The sequence below is a fragment of the Stegodyphus dumicola genome, chromosome 1 (assembly GCF_044657685.1).
Source record: "Stegodyphus dumicola isolate Sdum_Otavi_A_Nest chromosome 1, ASM4465768v1".
NCBI lineage: Eukaryota > Metazoa > Arthropoda > Arachnida > Araneae > Eresidae > Stegodyphus > Stegodyphus dumicola.
Genome location: NC_140768.1, coordinates 186,187,465 through 186,204,703, shown reverse-complemented (window position 1 = coordinate 186,204,703; position 17,239 = coordinate 186,187,465). Strand labels below are relative to the sequence as shown.

The 17,239-nt window shown below is 32.4% G+C and overlaps 1 protein-coding gene across 7 annotated transcripts in view; it reads left to right on the top strand.

Moving 5' to 3' along the window:
• Positions 1-17,239, top strand: part of Gart (trifunctional purine biosynthetic protein adenosine-3 Gart) — a 117,187-nt gene extending 99,948 nt beyond the window's left edge. For 6 of the 7 annotated variants that reach the window (XM_085823795.1, XM_085823778.1, XM_085823796.1 and 3 more), the window contains 3 exons: positions 5,947-6,064; positions 15,022-15,161; positions 16,875-17,239. In XM_085823795.1, coding sequence (XP_085679921.1) covers positions 5,947-6,064; positions 15,022-15,161; positions 16,875-17,060 — 444 coding nt within the window. In that variant the 3' untranslated portion in view covers positions 17,061-17,239. The remainder of the gene's footprint in view (positions 1-5,946; positions 6,065-15,021; positions 15,162-16,874) is intronic. The other variant, XR_015043043.1, reaches the window with a different exon arrangement.

The window sequence follows — 17,239 nt, the reverse complement described above, 5'->3', positions numbered from 1 at the left end:
CTAACTTATAATTTAAATAATTGATGAAAAATATAATATGTATTCAAGCTTGTCTAAATTTTTAATTTAAATGTATTTCTGCAGTATGCAGTTGTAATGAAAATATATAACAATGATTTCAAAATTATGCTGTAACATACTTCATACTGCACAAAATTGTATTATTATACTTCTTCCTTAACATGCCTTAGTTTCCACCTTATTTGAAAGATGTGTGATTAGCCATCATAAGATTTTTTTTAAATTCTTAAGTGTTGAAATAAATATTAGTAAAAGTGCACAGAATGTAATTTATTTTTCTTCCATAATGTAATTAGTAGGTGTTTTTTTTTTTTTTTTTTTTTTTTTTTTTTTATATTATCTAAGTTAAAATAAGTTGAAACATTATTTCAGAACAGCATTAGCAGTTTTCCTGCAGGAATGAATGGCAAAGATAAATCAGATGAAATTATTACTTAAGAGTTATTATGTTTGGAATTGTTACCTGTTTAATAATTTGAAAGATTACATGATTTTGTAAAATAACAATAATAATTATAATAATTTTTTTCTTATTAGTAACAGGGATTTAAAAAGGGAGCTTTTTCAATATTAAATATATATATATATATATTTAACATATTTACTAAACTATGTTTCTTAAAAAAGTTCGAAGTAAAATAATCTATATGAAGCACACCTATTCATATTTACATTTCTTTTGTTTTTATTATTATTTCAACTGCAGAAAGCCTGTGGGCAAAAGCACTTAGATAGAGCAAAAAAGAAGACTAGAAGCAAAAATGAGATTCAATACAAAATACAGATACATTATGTGTTTACATGGTAGATAGGATCCAAAAATTAGCAAGCAAACTGGACTGGGGGAGGGACAGAAAATATAAATAACGTGAGCAAATTTTCAAGTGCCTAGATTCAGTCGGCAGTATATGAGGGAGCCTTAAATAGTATAAAAGCTTGATCGAATGCAATTTTTTGTCTGCCATGAGACTTCAAGTGAAGACAGATTAAATCTTGTGATTTTATCTTGTAATAGCTCAAATTTGTCAGTATATCACTTATATTACCTATTGCAAACAGAAAAGGTCAAAATTCTTAAAGAGATGCTAATTTATTACTGCAGTGGATTACCACAAGTTTAGGCCAAAATATAGCACTGTTCAATATTTTGTATCCCAATGGGGAAAACAATGAATTCAGATGATAGTAAGCAGTTGCCTGAGATGGACTTCCATTCATATGGATCATCAAATTGAAAGATGGTACACAGTGATCCTTACTTTCCTACTTGTAAACTTGGATGTCACAAACTGATCTCAAGAAACCCTACAGTTTCAGCATTAACTATCAGAAGGTGCTTGTACAATACTGGCTTATGAGCCAGATGAACCAATAGCTATTTCCTTGACCTTAAAGTTAGTAGTGCATCCAGGCAGCAATAAAAGCTAAAGTGGAAGACTATCCTCTTTGCTTCTGCCAGAGTTGTAGCTAGGGTTCTTAGTGCCGGGGGAACAACTAAAGATTTTGTGCCTCCTTCTATGTGCCAAGAATGGAAAATATTTCATTCTAAAATTTCATAGCATCAATTTGGCACTCCCTGGATGCTGCACTCAGGAACAGATATCCCCCCTTGCCTTACACTAGCTACGCCACTGGAAGCAATAGTCTCTATCTCTTTGCTTCTTACCTGGAAGTAATGGTGGTCAGAGATTGGCCATAGGACTAACAGCATAAACACATTTTTATCAGAAAAAAGAATTTACTGATTCTGTTTTTGGAATAATGTATAGTAGATAAACTGTTTCAGGCTTCTTTTCTGGTATGCTGACAGTGCAATGTTATGTTGATTAGGTCATAATCCATCCATCCAATGTGTCTCTTCACCCACCCCATTATATGAAGGCTAATCCACATGTTCATGCCATTGTGATCAGCTGCATCTTCAGGTTTATGTTCAGTCAAGAACATTACTGGTGAGTTAGAGTAAAATGAAGAGTCAAAGACCAATCTTAATGATTTATGGGCCCAATTGCTAACAGTACGGCAGAACATTCCTGAGACAGTGATTAACAAAGTAACAGAACCTCATCAATAGCATGCTAAGACATCTAAATGCATATAGTAGTACTTCTGTGCATGGTGGTCATATTCCATACTGAATAATTTGAGATTATTTGAATATTTTATTTTCAAAATTTAATCATTTGCATATTATCACCATAATTGTTGAACCTGTGACTTTCACATTTATATGATCTTTCTTTCTTGTTCTTCCAGCTTCAGTGTTGAATAGAATATTTTGTGTGAAGTAAATTTGATATGCTTTTTCCATAAATATTATTATATTGCCAACTAATTTTTTACTATATTTTCCCGTTTATTATTAATTTAAACATATTTTCTAAATGCACTTAAGATTAAAGTATGGTTATGGGATATGATTAAGAAAAAGAATTTTAGTGAATATTTTGGAATATAATAAAGAAAAATAATTATTTTACCACAAAATGGAGTGTTATGTAGTTTTGCTAGCATAACTTATAGTTAGAGGATTTTTGTACACAAATGTGTATAATCAAAGGTACTTTCGTTTCAAAAGTTTTGACCATAGATGGAATGATTCATTTATAAACTTGTTGAGCTAAAATTATTTCTCAATCAACTTCAGTTACATATTTTTAAAAATGTGCAGTTTAAACCATGTTGGATTAAAATAATTTTTTTAAACCATGTTTAAAAAAAGATGAAAAATAGAATTAAGTTTATTCTTTATTGATCCGTTGTTCATTTCAATATATGTATAATAGCTCCTTAAGTCTTCATTTTAAACTGCTCTCTTTTCTATCCTAAATATTAAAAAATTATCATCTCAGAATTAACGGCTATCATATGATTAGGTAATGCATCTGACATACAAAGTCAAAAATTTGGACTGCACGACCACCAGAATTTTTTTTCCCCTTAGAAACTTTTTGCAAAAAGGAAAAAGAATTAAATTGTGAGAGTAGCATATGTTTAATGCTTCACACATGAGCAATATAGTATATTTTTTCATGATAAAGCATGTAAAGGGTCTTAATTGTTAATTTCACTTCAGCCCTAAATAAAATGCCTCCGTGTTGAAGAAACACAATCATTTATTAGCATAAGTCTTGTATGATCAACGGTTGGGTTCTGCAGCTGCCTTATTGCTTGACATACCTTTCAAACCAAAACATTCTATCAGCTTATCACTGCTTTATGCCAGCTTGCAAATCATTTTATTATTATTATCATTTGCTTTCATCACCACAAATATCGACTGCAACTTGCGAAATGACTTTGCAGCAATATCCAAAACAGTTTTTGTTTAAATATCAGTAAATTAGCACCAAACACCTTGGTATCCTTTTATGTTGATTTTATGTTAGCAATGATTACAGAGGCTGTTCACACATTTTTTAAGACAATAAAGCCTTTTATAGTATCAAAAGAGGTAGTTTATCCTATTGCTCACGAACAGCTTTCCAAAGTCTAAGGTGGTTGAAGGTCAACATTTGGACAACCCACTTTTTAAAAGTCCAAAAGTGCAAAAATACATTGGTGACATATGAAATTTAGTAAGGATCTGAGTGAAGGATATGGCCTTGATACCCATTTCTTGTTCCATTTTTCCCCCAGGAAATTAACAGTAGATTTTGACATAATGTTTGCTTTGTCTTGATGCAGTTCTACTGATTGATCACACTGTGTGTAAAAAGAATGTATTTCATATTTGAAAATTGAATATAAAATATGTTTTTGATAATATGTGGAGTTTATCTTAACATTTTTCTTCGCTGTTTATTTTTAATTTGCCGTTATATGAAAACCCAGCAACAATCATTAATCCCTTAGTAAAACTTTTCTTTAGATGCCTTGAAACATGTTTTAAGATTTTTTTCTCCTCTTTTGTGATAAAAAATGGATATTTTACTGCAGTCATTGAAATACACCCAAGATTCTTGTTCTGTGACGACATTTTTCCATTTTTATCTGGATAAATATTTCTCATAAAGAATTTTGCAGCACATTCTTCATTCAGCAATATGTCGTGGAGAAAAATGATGCACATTATGTCTTTCTGCTTTTTCAAAATTCATAGTAGCATTAATCATTTTATTTACAGTTGACACAGCATTTCAATGATTTTGCAATTGTGACCTTTTGACTTGGCGGATTTTCTTTTAACATTAAGTATCTTACGTTTACAAGATTCCAAACATTCTGTTTTCTCCTTTGATACGTATTTGGAACAAATTTTCCACTTGAAGCTAAAATTTGACCTTTTTTTTTCTTTTATTGTTGACAGCATTTACCTATAGCTTTAGGTATCGAAAAACCATGGCTTTCACAACATTTTGTAATAGCGGATATGAATAATTTTCTTCAGAAAGAACATAAACATAGCCTTCCATCCATTTCTGCTTTAAAAGCAACATTTTGCATGAAAACAAAACTGTCAAGTAGCAGATTATAATTTATACTTTAAAAAATATAATTGCATTTAAAAGAATTTTTTTCAAGCGGAAGATTTTTTTAACAGCAAAGCAAAATCATCTAAAAAATCTGCAAACAGCCTCTGTATAATCTTCAGCCAACCTACCTCATTGCAAAGTGTTAAGATTGTTGACGAGGAGAAATTTAACAGAAGTTCTAAAAATAGATTTTGTAAATTATATTTATATGCCATTTATTGCTGTTTGAATTAAGAAAAATTTATTTTTGTTTGATAAGCCTTTTTTTTTTTTTTTTTTTTTTTTTTGGCATAGGTTTGGCATCTATAAACTGTTCTTGTAACTAGATATTGTTTATGATTAAAAAGCCCACCAAAATACATGGCATGGAAAAGTACCGCCTTTTTACTATAAGTGGGAATTTATTTCATCAGGGCACAAATAAGCCTTAAACATGATACATTGCTATTAGTGTGTAGCGCACACCTGATAAACTTTAGGATGATAGTCACAAATTTGAAAGTTTTTGGATGCTGCAAACAAAAAGCAAAATTTCCCAATTAATGAAATTTGTGAAGAAATCTGGAGAAGCAGTAATAAACGAAGATGACATAACAGAAGTATTCCAATGTGATAAAATATAGTAGGAATTCTCAGCAAGCTATTTACAGGACTTGAACAATGAAACTTTGTAACTAAGCAAGAAATTATGTCTGTATACAAAATTGAAGTACTAGCATGGAAAATGAAGCAACTTAAATAACTTATATTACAAAAAAAGTTTAATAAAACAAACAAATGAATACTGAGCTCTCGCTCTCTTTTTTGCGGGGTGAGGGGATCAATTTTGATTTCTTTAAGGTTGTAAAGGTTTCATTATATTATAAACAGCTATTCCAGATTTTCAATTTTAAAATTTCTACAATAATCTTAAATTCATAAACTAAATTCCATAAAACCGGAATCTGAAATCATTGTTATCCAAAGTCCCAATGACTTCGGATCCCAGACTTAAATGACAGCAAAAATCAAACTTATGTTTTTCGCCTAATAATATTCAAACCAAAACTGTTATAAACTAATAGAAATAAAGTCCTTTACTGAGAAATAAGCCACTCCCCCATCCTTAATCTAACATCAATAAACATCAGTAACACATTTTTCTCTTTTCATGCTTGCATTCATCAAATTAAGGTGTAGTTTGTTATCTCTCTTCTGACATCAACCAATTATGCTGTAAATATGTGAAATCTGGGCTTGAATGCCTCTTGTAGTGATTTTAGTTGTGTATGTTGGCTTCAATAATGCTATTTTGAAAAAAAAAAGTGGAGTAGCATTATTTACTACAAAACTGTATAAACCAGCTATGATAGCATCTTCATTATATAAAACTATAAAAGCTGTATCATCATCTATGTTAAACTCAAAATTTTCACCATATATATGTATATATATATTTTTTAATATTTAGGTTTTAAGCCATAAATTATACAAATCAAGAGTGGAATTTGATATGGCAGTTCATTCAGTTCTTAAAGAATATGGAGTAGAAATTGTTTGCCTGGCTGGTTTTATGAGAATTCTTTCAAGTAAGTCTTGAGTGTTGTGAATCAGTTCTTCACATTATCTTTAAGTAAATACAATACTTCAATAATCTTTTTTCAAACTGAAACCACAACTTGTAGAATAATCAAAAATTGATTACGCTACAGAGTCTGGTGTTCTCTGGTAACCTAGCAGACTAGAAGCGAATTATGACTGAATCTGAAGTTAACAGCAGAGTCTTGGGAAGGTTTTCTTTCTTTCTTTCTTTTTTTTTTTTTTTTTTTTTTAACTTTTTATTAAATCAGAACTTGAACATAAACACATGGATTGTGTTTAGAAGTCAACCACCACTTGTGGCAGTGAAACTTAAGTAACAGTCAGATTCAATATTAAAAAGTAAGTCTAGTAGCTAAAGGCTACACAAATGATTTAATGTGAAGTTGGCTCAAAACTTCTCACCAGTATAACAATTTAAATGTTGACAAATTGAATCATACAATTAAGATTATACTGAGCTAGCAAAACCTACCAACATGGCCTTGAGAAGCAGAACCATGCTCCGACTTACAAATTCAAAAACTTCAGCTTAAATACTCTGAAACTAAATTTGCATTCAGGTAGGAAAACATAAAAGAGAAATGACAATAAAGATCTAAATCATCATAACTCGTTAAATTAACATAAAGGAACCTTACAGAGCTAATAAAAAAATCCAGGCTTATCTTCCCCTCTCCATAATACAAACACATATTTACAGTACTGCAAATATGGGGATTTTATTTTATTTTTTTATTTCGCACACTTCATTTTAACAATGCTCATACACTTAAGAGAAAAGTAAAATAATTTTTCCTCCATTTGTGCTAAAACTAAATGATGAAATCATTTTTATATACCAAACACTTTATATTTAGAAACATAATTCTTTTCTGGAAAATAAAGAAAATCATTGCTACCTGCACCCATAAGGCACCCCTGATAAATTTATAAACATCATGGCTTCTAAGAATACAATTATATTTCATTATTTAGGCATCCTTTTTTTTTAATTCGTAACATAAAATTGTGAATGAATTTTATAAAGAGAAATAATTATTATATCTCTCTTTCCCATCATAAAATATGATAAATAATATTTCTCCTTTTAGTTCATTAATTACTTATTGAATTTTAAAGATTATTTTATAATTTGTTTTCATCATTTTAGTCTTGATGACATATTATTAATCAAATTATTCAATGAAATGAAGAATCACTCTTTTATTTTCAACAATTCTATTGTGTCAAATGGTTGAAAAAATATAAACATCAAAATTCAGATAATTTGTCTGTTTATCAAATAAATATAAGTGCAAAAGATTGTTTCAACATTATATTTTATTTTAAAAAACTTTAAATAAAATTTTGAAAAAATCTTTACCATACTGTATTGTCATCCACAATGATTATAAAAGCAGTTTATGTTTAGAATTCCTAATGCAGTATTAAGTGCTGGCATACATTTTTCTGTTTTTTTCTGGTCTTTTTATTAGTTCATTAAATCAATGTTTAGTTTTCTTACTAAGGTGGCTTTACAAAACTTTTTTTCTCTTTTTATTATTAGGAACGCGTTATAGTGAAAGAGCGACGGACTGCACTGGTTAATTCCATGGTAACCAGTTCAGCTAATGGAAACTTACCTATGTCGTCGTTACTGGACGTTAATGACTTCAGCGAAATAAGTAGATTACTGTGTGTTACTGCTTGGATTAAAGGGTTTGTGCACAATTCTAAACCTAATTCTACAAAATTAAATGGACCTATATGTGCTCCAGAACTCGAGCAAGCTTTGCGTTTTTGGATCAAAGCTACTCAATTCAAATATTATAGTACAGAAGTTACCCAACTTCTTTCTAAAGGAACTATCGATAAGAGTTCACGCATATTTAATTTGAATCCTGAGCTTGATGATAATAACTTACTTTGTTTAAAGGGACGTTTACAGTTTTCAAGTGCGATTTCAATTACAGTTTCAATATGCGAGCCAAACATCCTTGGCTTCTTCCATCTAATGATAAATTTGTTAACTACTTATCTGTGATTCTCATACTAAAATGTGCCATTTAGGTGTTGCTGCAACTTCAAAACATTTACGAGAACAGTTCTGGATTGTTAAAGGTCGTCATTTTGTGAAAAAAAGTGTTAAATAACTGTCTGATTTGTAGACGATTCAAAGTGAAATCTGGAATGCAGGTGGAACCATTAATGGTTCTGTGAGACTAAAGGTGCATCCAAGAGATAATAAGAGGTTTTGTAAACAATAACAATATTTATTTACAAGAAAATATATGAAAATTTCCATCAATTAAGAGATATATTATTAGGCATCGCTGCCTTCCATGTCCTACACCTTTAGTATCCTGCCTGCCACTGACTATTGGGACAAACACAGCGCCCTCTAGTCAGAATGACACTGGAAATATGTAATACTCCCCACCCGAACTCACTTGAGTTCACTTACCATTGAATTTTGACTAAATTTATATTCAGGAACAATTTAAAATTACAAGAATAAAAATATAAATAGCATATTATATCAAATACAAAGCTTCAAAATTATTCTGCACTTGTCATACAAAAACAAATCAAACTTTTAACTTCCAAGGAAAATTGTTCAAATATCAAGCCTTAAAATATAAGCACAATTAAACTATTATTAATGCACAGACAGAACATTAACAGGTTGCAACTCAATTAAACTAACACAATTAATTCCAAACTATACACAAGTTGTACTGAGCGTTTTATTTGTCCTTCAGGAGTCTCTGAATAAGAAGAGAACGAACTTTTCCATCTCCTCCTGGATATAGCTCTAAACATTTTCCCATCATCCACATATTTCTGGGATAACGCTCATCATTAATCAAAACAATATCATTCACTTTAAATGAAACTATTTTACCTGGTTGTGGAGAAATATAAGCTGGTCTTAGATTAAGTAAATATTCCTTTCTCCACCTGTTCCAGAAGTGATTCAAAAGTGTTTGCTGATATTTATATTTCTTTACCAAAGAATTCCTATTATTCCTACAAATTTTCTTTTGGAGCGACTCAAATCGTCCTTCATTGGTTGAAAGGATCTTCTAAACAATGGAAACCATTTGTCGCCAACAGAGTAGCTCAAGTGCAGTCGCTGACTCTACCAGAGTGTTGGAACCATTCCAGTGGCTCCGACAATCCTGCAGACCTTACTACTAGAGGAGAATCGGCTAGGAGGATTCTTACAAGTTCTCTGTGGTGGTCAGGCCCTGTTTGGTTGTCTAAACCGCTTTACTCATGGCCTCTTCAAGAATCACTACATCATTTTAATGACATCTGTCATGAACGCGTTATAGTGAAAAAGCGACGGACTGCACTGTTTAATTCCATGGTAACCAGTTCAGCTAATGGAAACTTACCTATATCATCGTTACTGGACGTTAATGAGTTCAGTGAAATAAGTAGATTACTACGTGTTACTGCTTGGATTAAAAGGTTTGTGTACAATTCTAAACCTAATTCTACAAAATTAAATGGACCTATATGTGCTCCAGAGCTCGAGCAAGCTTTGCGTTTTTGGATCAAAGCTACTCAATTCAAATATTATAGTACAGAAGTTACCCAACTTCTTTCTAAAGGAACTATCGATAAGAGTTCACACATATTTAATTTGAATCCTGAACTTGATGATAACTTACTTTGTTTAAAGGGACGTTTACAGTTTTCAAGTAACGATGTGCGAGCCAAACATCCTTGGCTTCTTCCATCTAATGATAAATTTGTTGAACTACTTATCTGTGATTCTCATACTAAAATGTGCCATTTAGGTGTTGCTGCAACTTTTAACACATTTACGAGAACAATTCTGGATTGTTAAAGGTCGTCATTTTGTGAAAAAAGTGTTAAATAACTGTCTGATTTGTAGACAATTCAAAGTGAAATCTGGAATGCAGGTGGTTGCCCCTTTACCGCCTGACAGAATTCAAGAGCATCCACCATTTGATATATGCGGTGTGGATTTTGCCGAACCATTTTTTTATTCGTAATTTTAATTCAATGTGTTATTTACTTATATTCAGCTGTGCAGTGACAAGAGGTATCCACTTAGAAGTAGTTCTTAACGTAAGTGCTGATTCTTTTTTGTCAGGATTCCGACGATTTGTTTCTCGTCGAGGATTATGTTCCACTGTATATTCTGATAATGCCAAAGCTTTTAAAAAAGCAAATTGTGAATTGAAAAAATGGTGGAATCGGATAGCTTTAAAATTTGTTACTTTGGTGGAATCGGATTGATTTAAAATTTGTTAAAAAGAAGTTAAAAATTTGTTTACTTCTAAAGGTATAGTTTGGAATTTTATAGTTGAAAAAAGTCCATGGTGGGGAGATTTCTGGGAGAGACAGATACAAACGGTGAAAACCTGCTTAAAGAAAATTGTTGGACGATCCTCTCTCTCTTTGAAGGAATTGGAAACTGTAGCTCTGGTTAATCACAGGCCTATCACGTATCTGTACAACGAACCCTCAGAACCCTCTCCACTCACCCCATCTCATTTTCTTATTGGTAAAAGGTTGGTGTCTTTACCTGTAATAAAACATAAAAATGAAAATTTTAATGTTAATAGGAATTCTTTGGTAAAGAAATATAAATATCAGCAAACACTTTTGAATCACTTCTGGAACAGGTGGAGAAAGGAATATTTACTTAATCTAAGACCAGCTTATATTTCTCCACAACCAGGTAAAATAGTTTCATTTAAAGTGAATGATATTGTTTTGATTAATGATGAGCGTTATCCCAGAAATATGTGGATGATGGGAAAATGTTTAGAGCTATATCCAGGAGGAGATGGAAAAGTTCGTTCTCTTCTTATTCAGAGACTCCTGAAGGACAAATAAAACGCTCAGTACAACTTGTGTATAGTTTGGAATTAATTGTGTTAGTTTAATTGAGTTGCAACCTGTTAATGTTCTGTCTGTGCATTAATAATAGTTTAATTGTGCTTATATTTTAAGGCTTGATATTTGAACAATTTTCCTTGGAAGTTAAAAGTTTGATTTGTTTTTGTATGACAAGTGCAGAATAATTTTGAAGCTTTGTATTTGATATAATATGCTATTTATATTTTTATTCTTGTAATTTTAAATTGTTCCTGAATATAAATTTAGTCAAAATTCAATGGTAAGTGAACTCAAGTGAGTTCGGGTGGGGAGTATTACATATTTCCAGTGTCATTCTGACTAGAGGGCGCTGTGTTTGTCCCAATAGTCAGTGGCAGGCAGGATACTAAAGGTGTAGGACATGGAAGGCAGCGATGCCTAATAATATATCTCTTAATTGATGGAAATTTTCATATATTTTCTTGTAAATAAATATTGTTATTGTTTACAAAACCTCTTATTATCTCTTGGATGCACCTTTAGTCTCACAGAACCATTAATGGTTCCACCTGCATTCCAGATTTCACTTTGAATCGTCTACAAATCAGACAGTTATTTAACACTTTTTTTCACAAAATTACGACCTTTAACAATCCAGAACTGTTCTCGTAAATGTTTTGAAGTTGCAGCAACACCTAAATGGCACATTTTAGTATGAGAATCACAGATAAGTAGTTCAACAAATTTATCATTAGATGGAAGAAGCCAAGGATGTTTGGCTCGCACATCGTTACTTGAAAACTGTAAACGTCCCTTTAAACAAAGTAAGTTATCATCAAGTTCAGGATTCAAATTAAATATGTGTGAACTCTTATCGATAGTTCCTTTAGAAAGAAGTTGGGTAACTTCTGTACTATAATATTTGAATTGAGTAGCTTTGATCCAAAAACGCAAAGCTTGCTCGAGCTCTGGAGCACATATAGGTCCATTTAATTTTGTAGAATTAGGTTTAGAATTGTACACAAACCTTTTAATCCAAGCAGTAACACGTAGTAATCTACTTATTTCACTGAACTCATTAACGTCCAGTAACGATGATATAGGTAAGTTTCCATTAGCTGAACTGGTTACCATGGAATTAAACAGTGCAGTCCGTCGCTTTTTCACTATAACGCGTTCATGACAGATGTCATTAAAATGATGTAGTGATTCTTGAAGAGGCCATGAGTAAAGCGGTTTAGACAACCAAACAGGGCCTGACCACCACAGAGAACTTGTAAGAATCCTCCTAGCCGATTCTCCTCTAGTAGTAAGGTCTGCAGGATTGTCGGAGCCACTGGAATGGTTCCAACACTCTGGTAGAGTCAGCGACTGCACTTGAGCTACTCTGTTGGCGACAAATGGTTTCCATTGTTTAGAAGATCCTTTCAACCAATGAAGGACGATTTGAGTCGCTCCAAAAGAAAATTTGTTTCACGAAATTAGGAAATAGACCTTGTAAATAATTTCCTAAACGTGCAGAGAAAAGGAGTGCTGCCATTAACTCTAATCTTGCAAGAGTCAAAGTTTTTAAAGGAGCAACCTTACTTTTTGACATCATAAAACTCACTTTTATTTGGCCATTGTAATTCACGTACCTTAGGACTGCAACAGCCCCATAGCCTTGGGGCTGGCGTCACAAAACACATGAAGAGAAACTTCACTTATTTCTAAACTTTCAAAAAACCTTCTTTCAATAGATACTGATTCAAGTTCAGAAAGTTAAGAACACCAGGTTCTCCATTTATTTTGTAGGTCACTTGGCAAATCTTCATCCCATTGTAGACAACGTTCCCACATCTCTTGCAGAAGAATTTTCACAGTGATTACAAAGGGACTAATCAGTTCACATGGATCAAGTGCTCATTCTTTTTTGTTAGGATTCCGACGATTTGTTTCTCGTCGAGGATTATGTTCCACTATATATTCTGATAATGCCAAAGCTTTTTAAAAAGCAAATTGTGAATTGAAAAAATGGTGGAATCAGATAGATAATGATCAAGTTAAAAATTTGTTTTCTTCTAAAGGTATAGTTTGGAATTTTATAGTTGAAAAAAGTCCATGGTGGGGAGGTTTCTGGGAGAGATAGATACAAACGGTTAAAACCTGCTTAAAGAAAATTGTTGGATGATCCTCTCTCTCTTTGAAGGAATTGGAAATTGTTTTTTTGGAAATTGAAGCTCTGGTTAATTCCAGGCCTATCACGTATCTGTACAACGAACCCTCAGAACCCTCTCCACTCACCCCATCTCATTTTCTTATTGGTAAAAGGTTGGTGTCTTTACCAGTAATAAAACATAAGAATGAAAATTTAAATGTTCTATCTGTGTATTAATAATAGTTTAATTGTGCTTATATTTTAAGGCTTGATATTTGAACAATTTCCTTTGGAAGTTAAAAGTGTAATTTGTTTTTGTATGTCAAGTGACTGAATAATTTTGAAACTTTGTATTTGATATAATATGCTATTTATATTTTTATTCTTCTAATTTTAAATGGTTCCTGAATGTAAATTTAGTTAGAATTCAATAGTAAGTGAACTCAAGTGAGTTCAGGTGGGGAATATTACATATTTCCAGCGTCATTCTGACTAGAGGGTGCTGTGTTTGTCCCAATAGTCAGTGGCAGGCAGGATACTAAATCTGTAAGACATGGAAGGCAGAGAAGCATAATAATATATCTATAATTGATTGAAATTTTCATATATTTTCTTGTAAATAAATGTTGTTATTGTTTACAAAACCTCTTATTATCTTTTTGAATGCACCTTTAGTCTCATAGAACCATTAGATGCAAAATTTAATGTTTTTTGTGTTTACTTTATTTATTAAATATCATGTCTTTGGTGCTTACACCCCATAAAATTCAATTCAATAGCAAAATCACAAAATATTTAAAAACAGCATATCTTTAGAATTTCCAATAGACATTCCAATAGACAGTCTCGCATGCTGGAGATAGAAATGCTTTTTTCCATATAGTGTTGCCACTGCTCACTTTGAAATCATTGAGTTTCTTAATAAGTTCATTAAAGTTTTGCAAAATATGAAATAGATAATAAAATGAATTCAAAATTCGGCCTTCCACGTGCCCGTGTTCAGATGGAGGACTATTTAATTCAAAAGTTGATGACTTTAAGAACTATTGCTTTTTTTACAATGTGAAAAAACTGCATATTCTTCATTATTTAAATTCTTTAACATAACACAGGGCAACAATTTGAAAAGTGACTTAACAGTAATGTAACGCAAAATGCCTTTTCAAAGCTTATATCCCATTTGGGACTATATCCCTTTTAGGCTAAAAACGCCCAAATCTGAAAAAAAAAAAAAAAAAAAAAATGGAGGAGTCCTTTTATTTAATAATGTATCAGAAGGTATAATGCTTCAAAGCTCTTTTATGGCTTTACTTTTAAAATTTTATCAACCAAATTTTTCTTTCAATCCCCCCCCCTAAATCTAACAAATTTTTATATGGTAGCCATGATTGACATTTTTGAAATTTTTTTTTTTCAGTGAAAATGGGTCGGATTACATTATTTTTAAATCACAGAATTCAATATTTTTAAAAACTGATCTTCATTAGGATGAAGAACAATTTATAAATTAGAACTTCTTTTTTAAAGATTTGTGTATAAATTTGGCTTTTGTATATTTTTATTAAAATGCATCACTTTCTGAAAGCCTTTCTTATTTTATTCTTTTCTTGCATCTGATTTATGGTGCTGCAGATAGATTATTTAGATTACGGCAAAGTATACGAGGGCTATCTGCCTAAGGGGAGGTCTTTCAAAGGGAAACTGGCTAACAGTCATATTGCACATGAGAAGACTGTTATAGTACTACGACCAATCATTCAAAATATATTTAATATCATAACTTTTTCTTCTTTTTGAGTTCTATATACTTTTAGTTTATAGACCGATTAATAAGTTTAGTGCTTTATGATCACGTTCAAATGTACAGATGTTCAAATATTATTATTATTATTATTACCCTATATTAATTCAGTTTATGGATTGATTAATGAATTTAATGCTGTATTTAAATCTTTTGCATTCTTTTAGGAGAATTTGTTCAGTTGTGGCAAGGAAAGTTACTGAATGTACATCCTGCTATTCTGCCTGCATTTAAAGGAATGAATGCCCATAAACAAGTTCTCAGTACCGGTACTAAGATCACAGGATGCACAGTCCATTTTGTTGAGGTAATGATTAATATACATTTATTCTGATCATATGCTACTGATCTTCTGAATAAACTGATTGTAGGACTGACTAAATAGCTCTAGTAATTAGAAATTGGAATATATTTATAACAGAAATTTAAATATAAATTAGTCCAATTAAAGTATTTCTATTTTATGTAAATATATAGATGTTTAAAATTTTAACTGTTTTATCGTAATAATTATTGTCTGAATTGTACAGTGATTTAATACAGATTTATCTAAATGTTCGAAATAAAATTTTATTTTCTAGGATTTAGAGCTGCACAAAAATATCTATGGTAACAGATATTTTTATTAAATATGTGATGAAATACGAGGGCCATCCAGGAAGTAGATTACGTTTCCGTCTGTGTCCGCTAGGGGCGGGGCTAGCGCGGCCATCTTGGGGTCAAAGCGTTGCGCAGCTCAGTCTGCATCTAGCCGTGCTAGTGAGAGGTTCGTGCTGTGCTCCGTTCAGATACTGTGACGGTTTGAAATGTCTGCGTTAATTGAAAATCCCGCGAGCTGCGAGGTGCGCTCAGTAATAAGGTTTCTGACTGCAAAAAACTGTAAACCGATAGAAATCTATCGGCAGCTTCGTGAAGTGTATGGGGACAACATTATCACTGAAGGTGGAGTGCGTCAGTGGGTCATAAGATTTCAAAATGGCCGAACCAATGTTCACGACGAAGATCGAAGTGGGAGACCCAGCATAGTGACCGCCGAACTTCTCGAAAAAGTCGATGCTAAAGTCCGTGAAAATCGAAATTTCACAATAACGGAACTTTCTTTGAGTTTTCCACAAATTTCGCGAAGTTTGTTGCACGAAATCATCAGCGAAAAGCTTGGTTACCACAAGTTTTGTGCAAGATGGATTCCAAAAATCTTGACAGAGGACCACAAAAATCAGCGAATGGCTGCAGCGTTGAACTTTTTGGACGCTTACCATAAGGATGGTGACTCTTTACTCGATCGCATCGTTACTGGTGACGAAACATGGGTGAAACATGTGAACTGTGAAACGAAATTGCAATCAATGCAGTGGGGGCACACAAGTTCTCCCCAAAAACCCAAGAAATGCATGCAAACAATGTCGGCAAGGAAGATGATGGCGACTGTTTTTTGGGACAGAAAAGGTGTAATTTTGGTGGACTTCCTGGAAAGAGGCACTACAATAAACTCTCAAAGGTATTGCCAAACTCTCCAAAAACTCAGAAGAGCAATTCAAAACAAGCGCAGAGGAATGTTGAGCTCTAAGATCTTGTTGATTCACGACAACGCCCGGCCCCACACGGCAAATGTCACTCGTAAAGTTCTTGAATCTTTTAAGTGGGAGTTGTTTCCTCATCCGCCATACAGTCCCGACCTGGCACCGAGCGACTTCCACCTATTCCCAGCAATGAAGAAGTGGCTGGCTATGCAGCGTTTTGATGACGACGCACAGCTGCAAGAAGAAGTGGTTGAAGGCGCAGGCGGCCGAATTTTTCGACGAAGGAATTTCCAAGCTCGTACATCGCTACGATAAATGCCTTAATTTGTATGGTGACTATGTAGAAAAGTAGTATTTGAGTGTGGCTTTCATCTGTATATAATAAAATTTGTTTCCTATACTTTGTTTATTTTTTTATTCCAAAACGTAATCTACTTTCTGGATAGCCCTCGTACATTCTAAAATAAAGGTGCATGTCTAAGGTCTTTTTCTTTTCACAGCCTGAAGTTGATGCTGGAGCTATAATAGAACAGGCTGCAGTACGTGTAAATAGCACTGATACAGAAAAAACATTGCAAGAAAAGGTTAAAGTACTGGAACACAAAATATTCCCAAAAGCATTAAATTTGCTAGCTAGTGGAAGAATTTCAAGAGACCCTGATGCGAAACTTAAATGGAATTACTAATTTTTTTATTGCTTATATTCCCAGACATAATACATATTGCTTAATTGTACATAAAATATTTTTATATTTCTCATCAAGATCCATGTTTAATGCTATATATTCTAAATTGTACATAAAGCCTTTTACATTTTGTTAAAAAATCATTGTTGAATTAATAAATGAGACACATTTCATAAAAA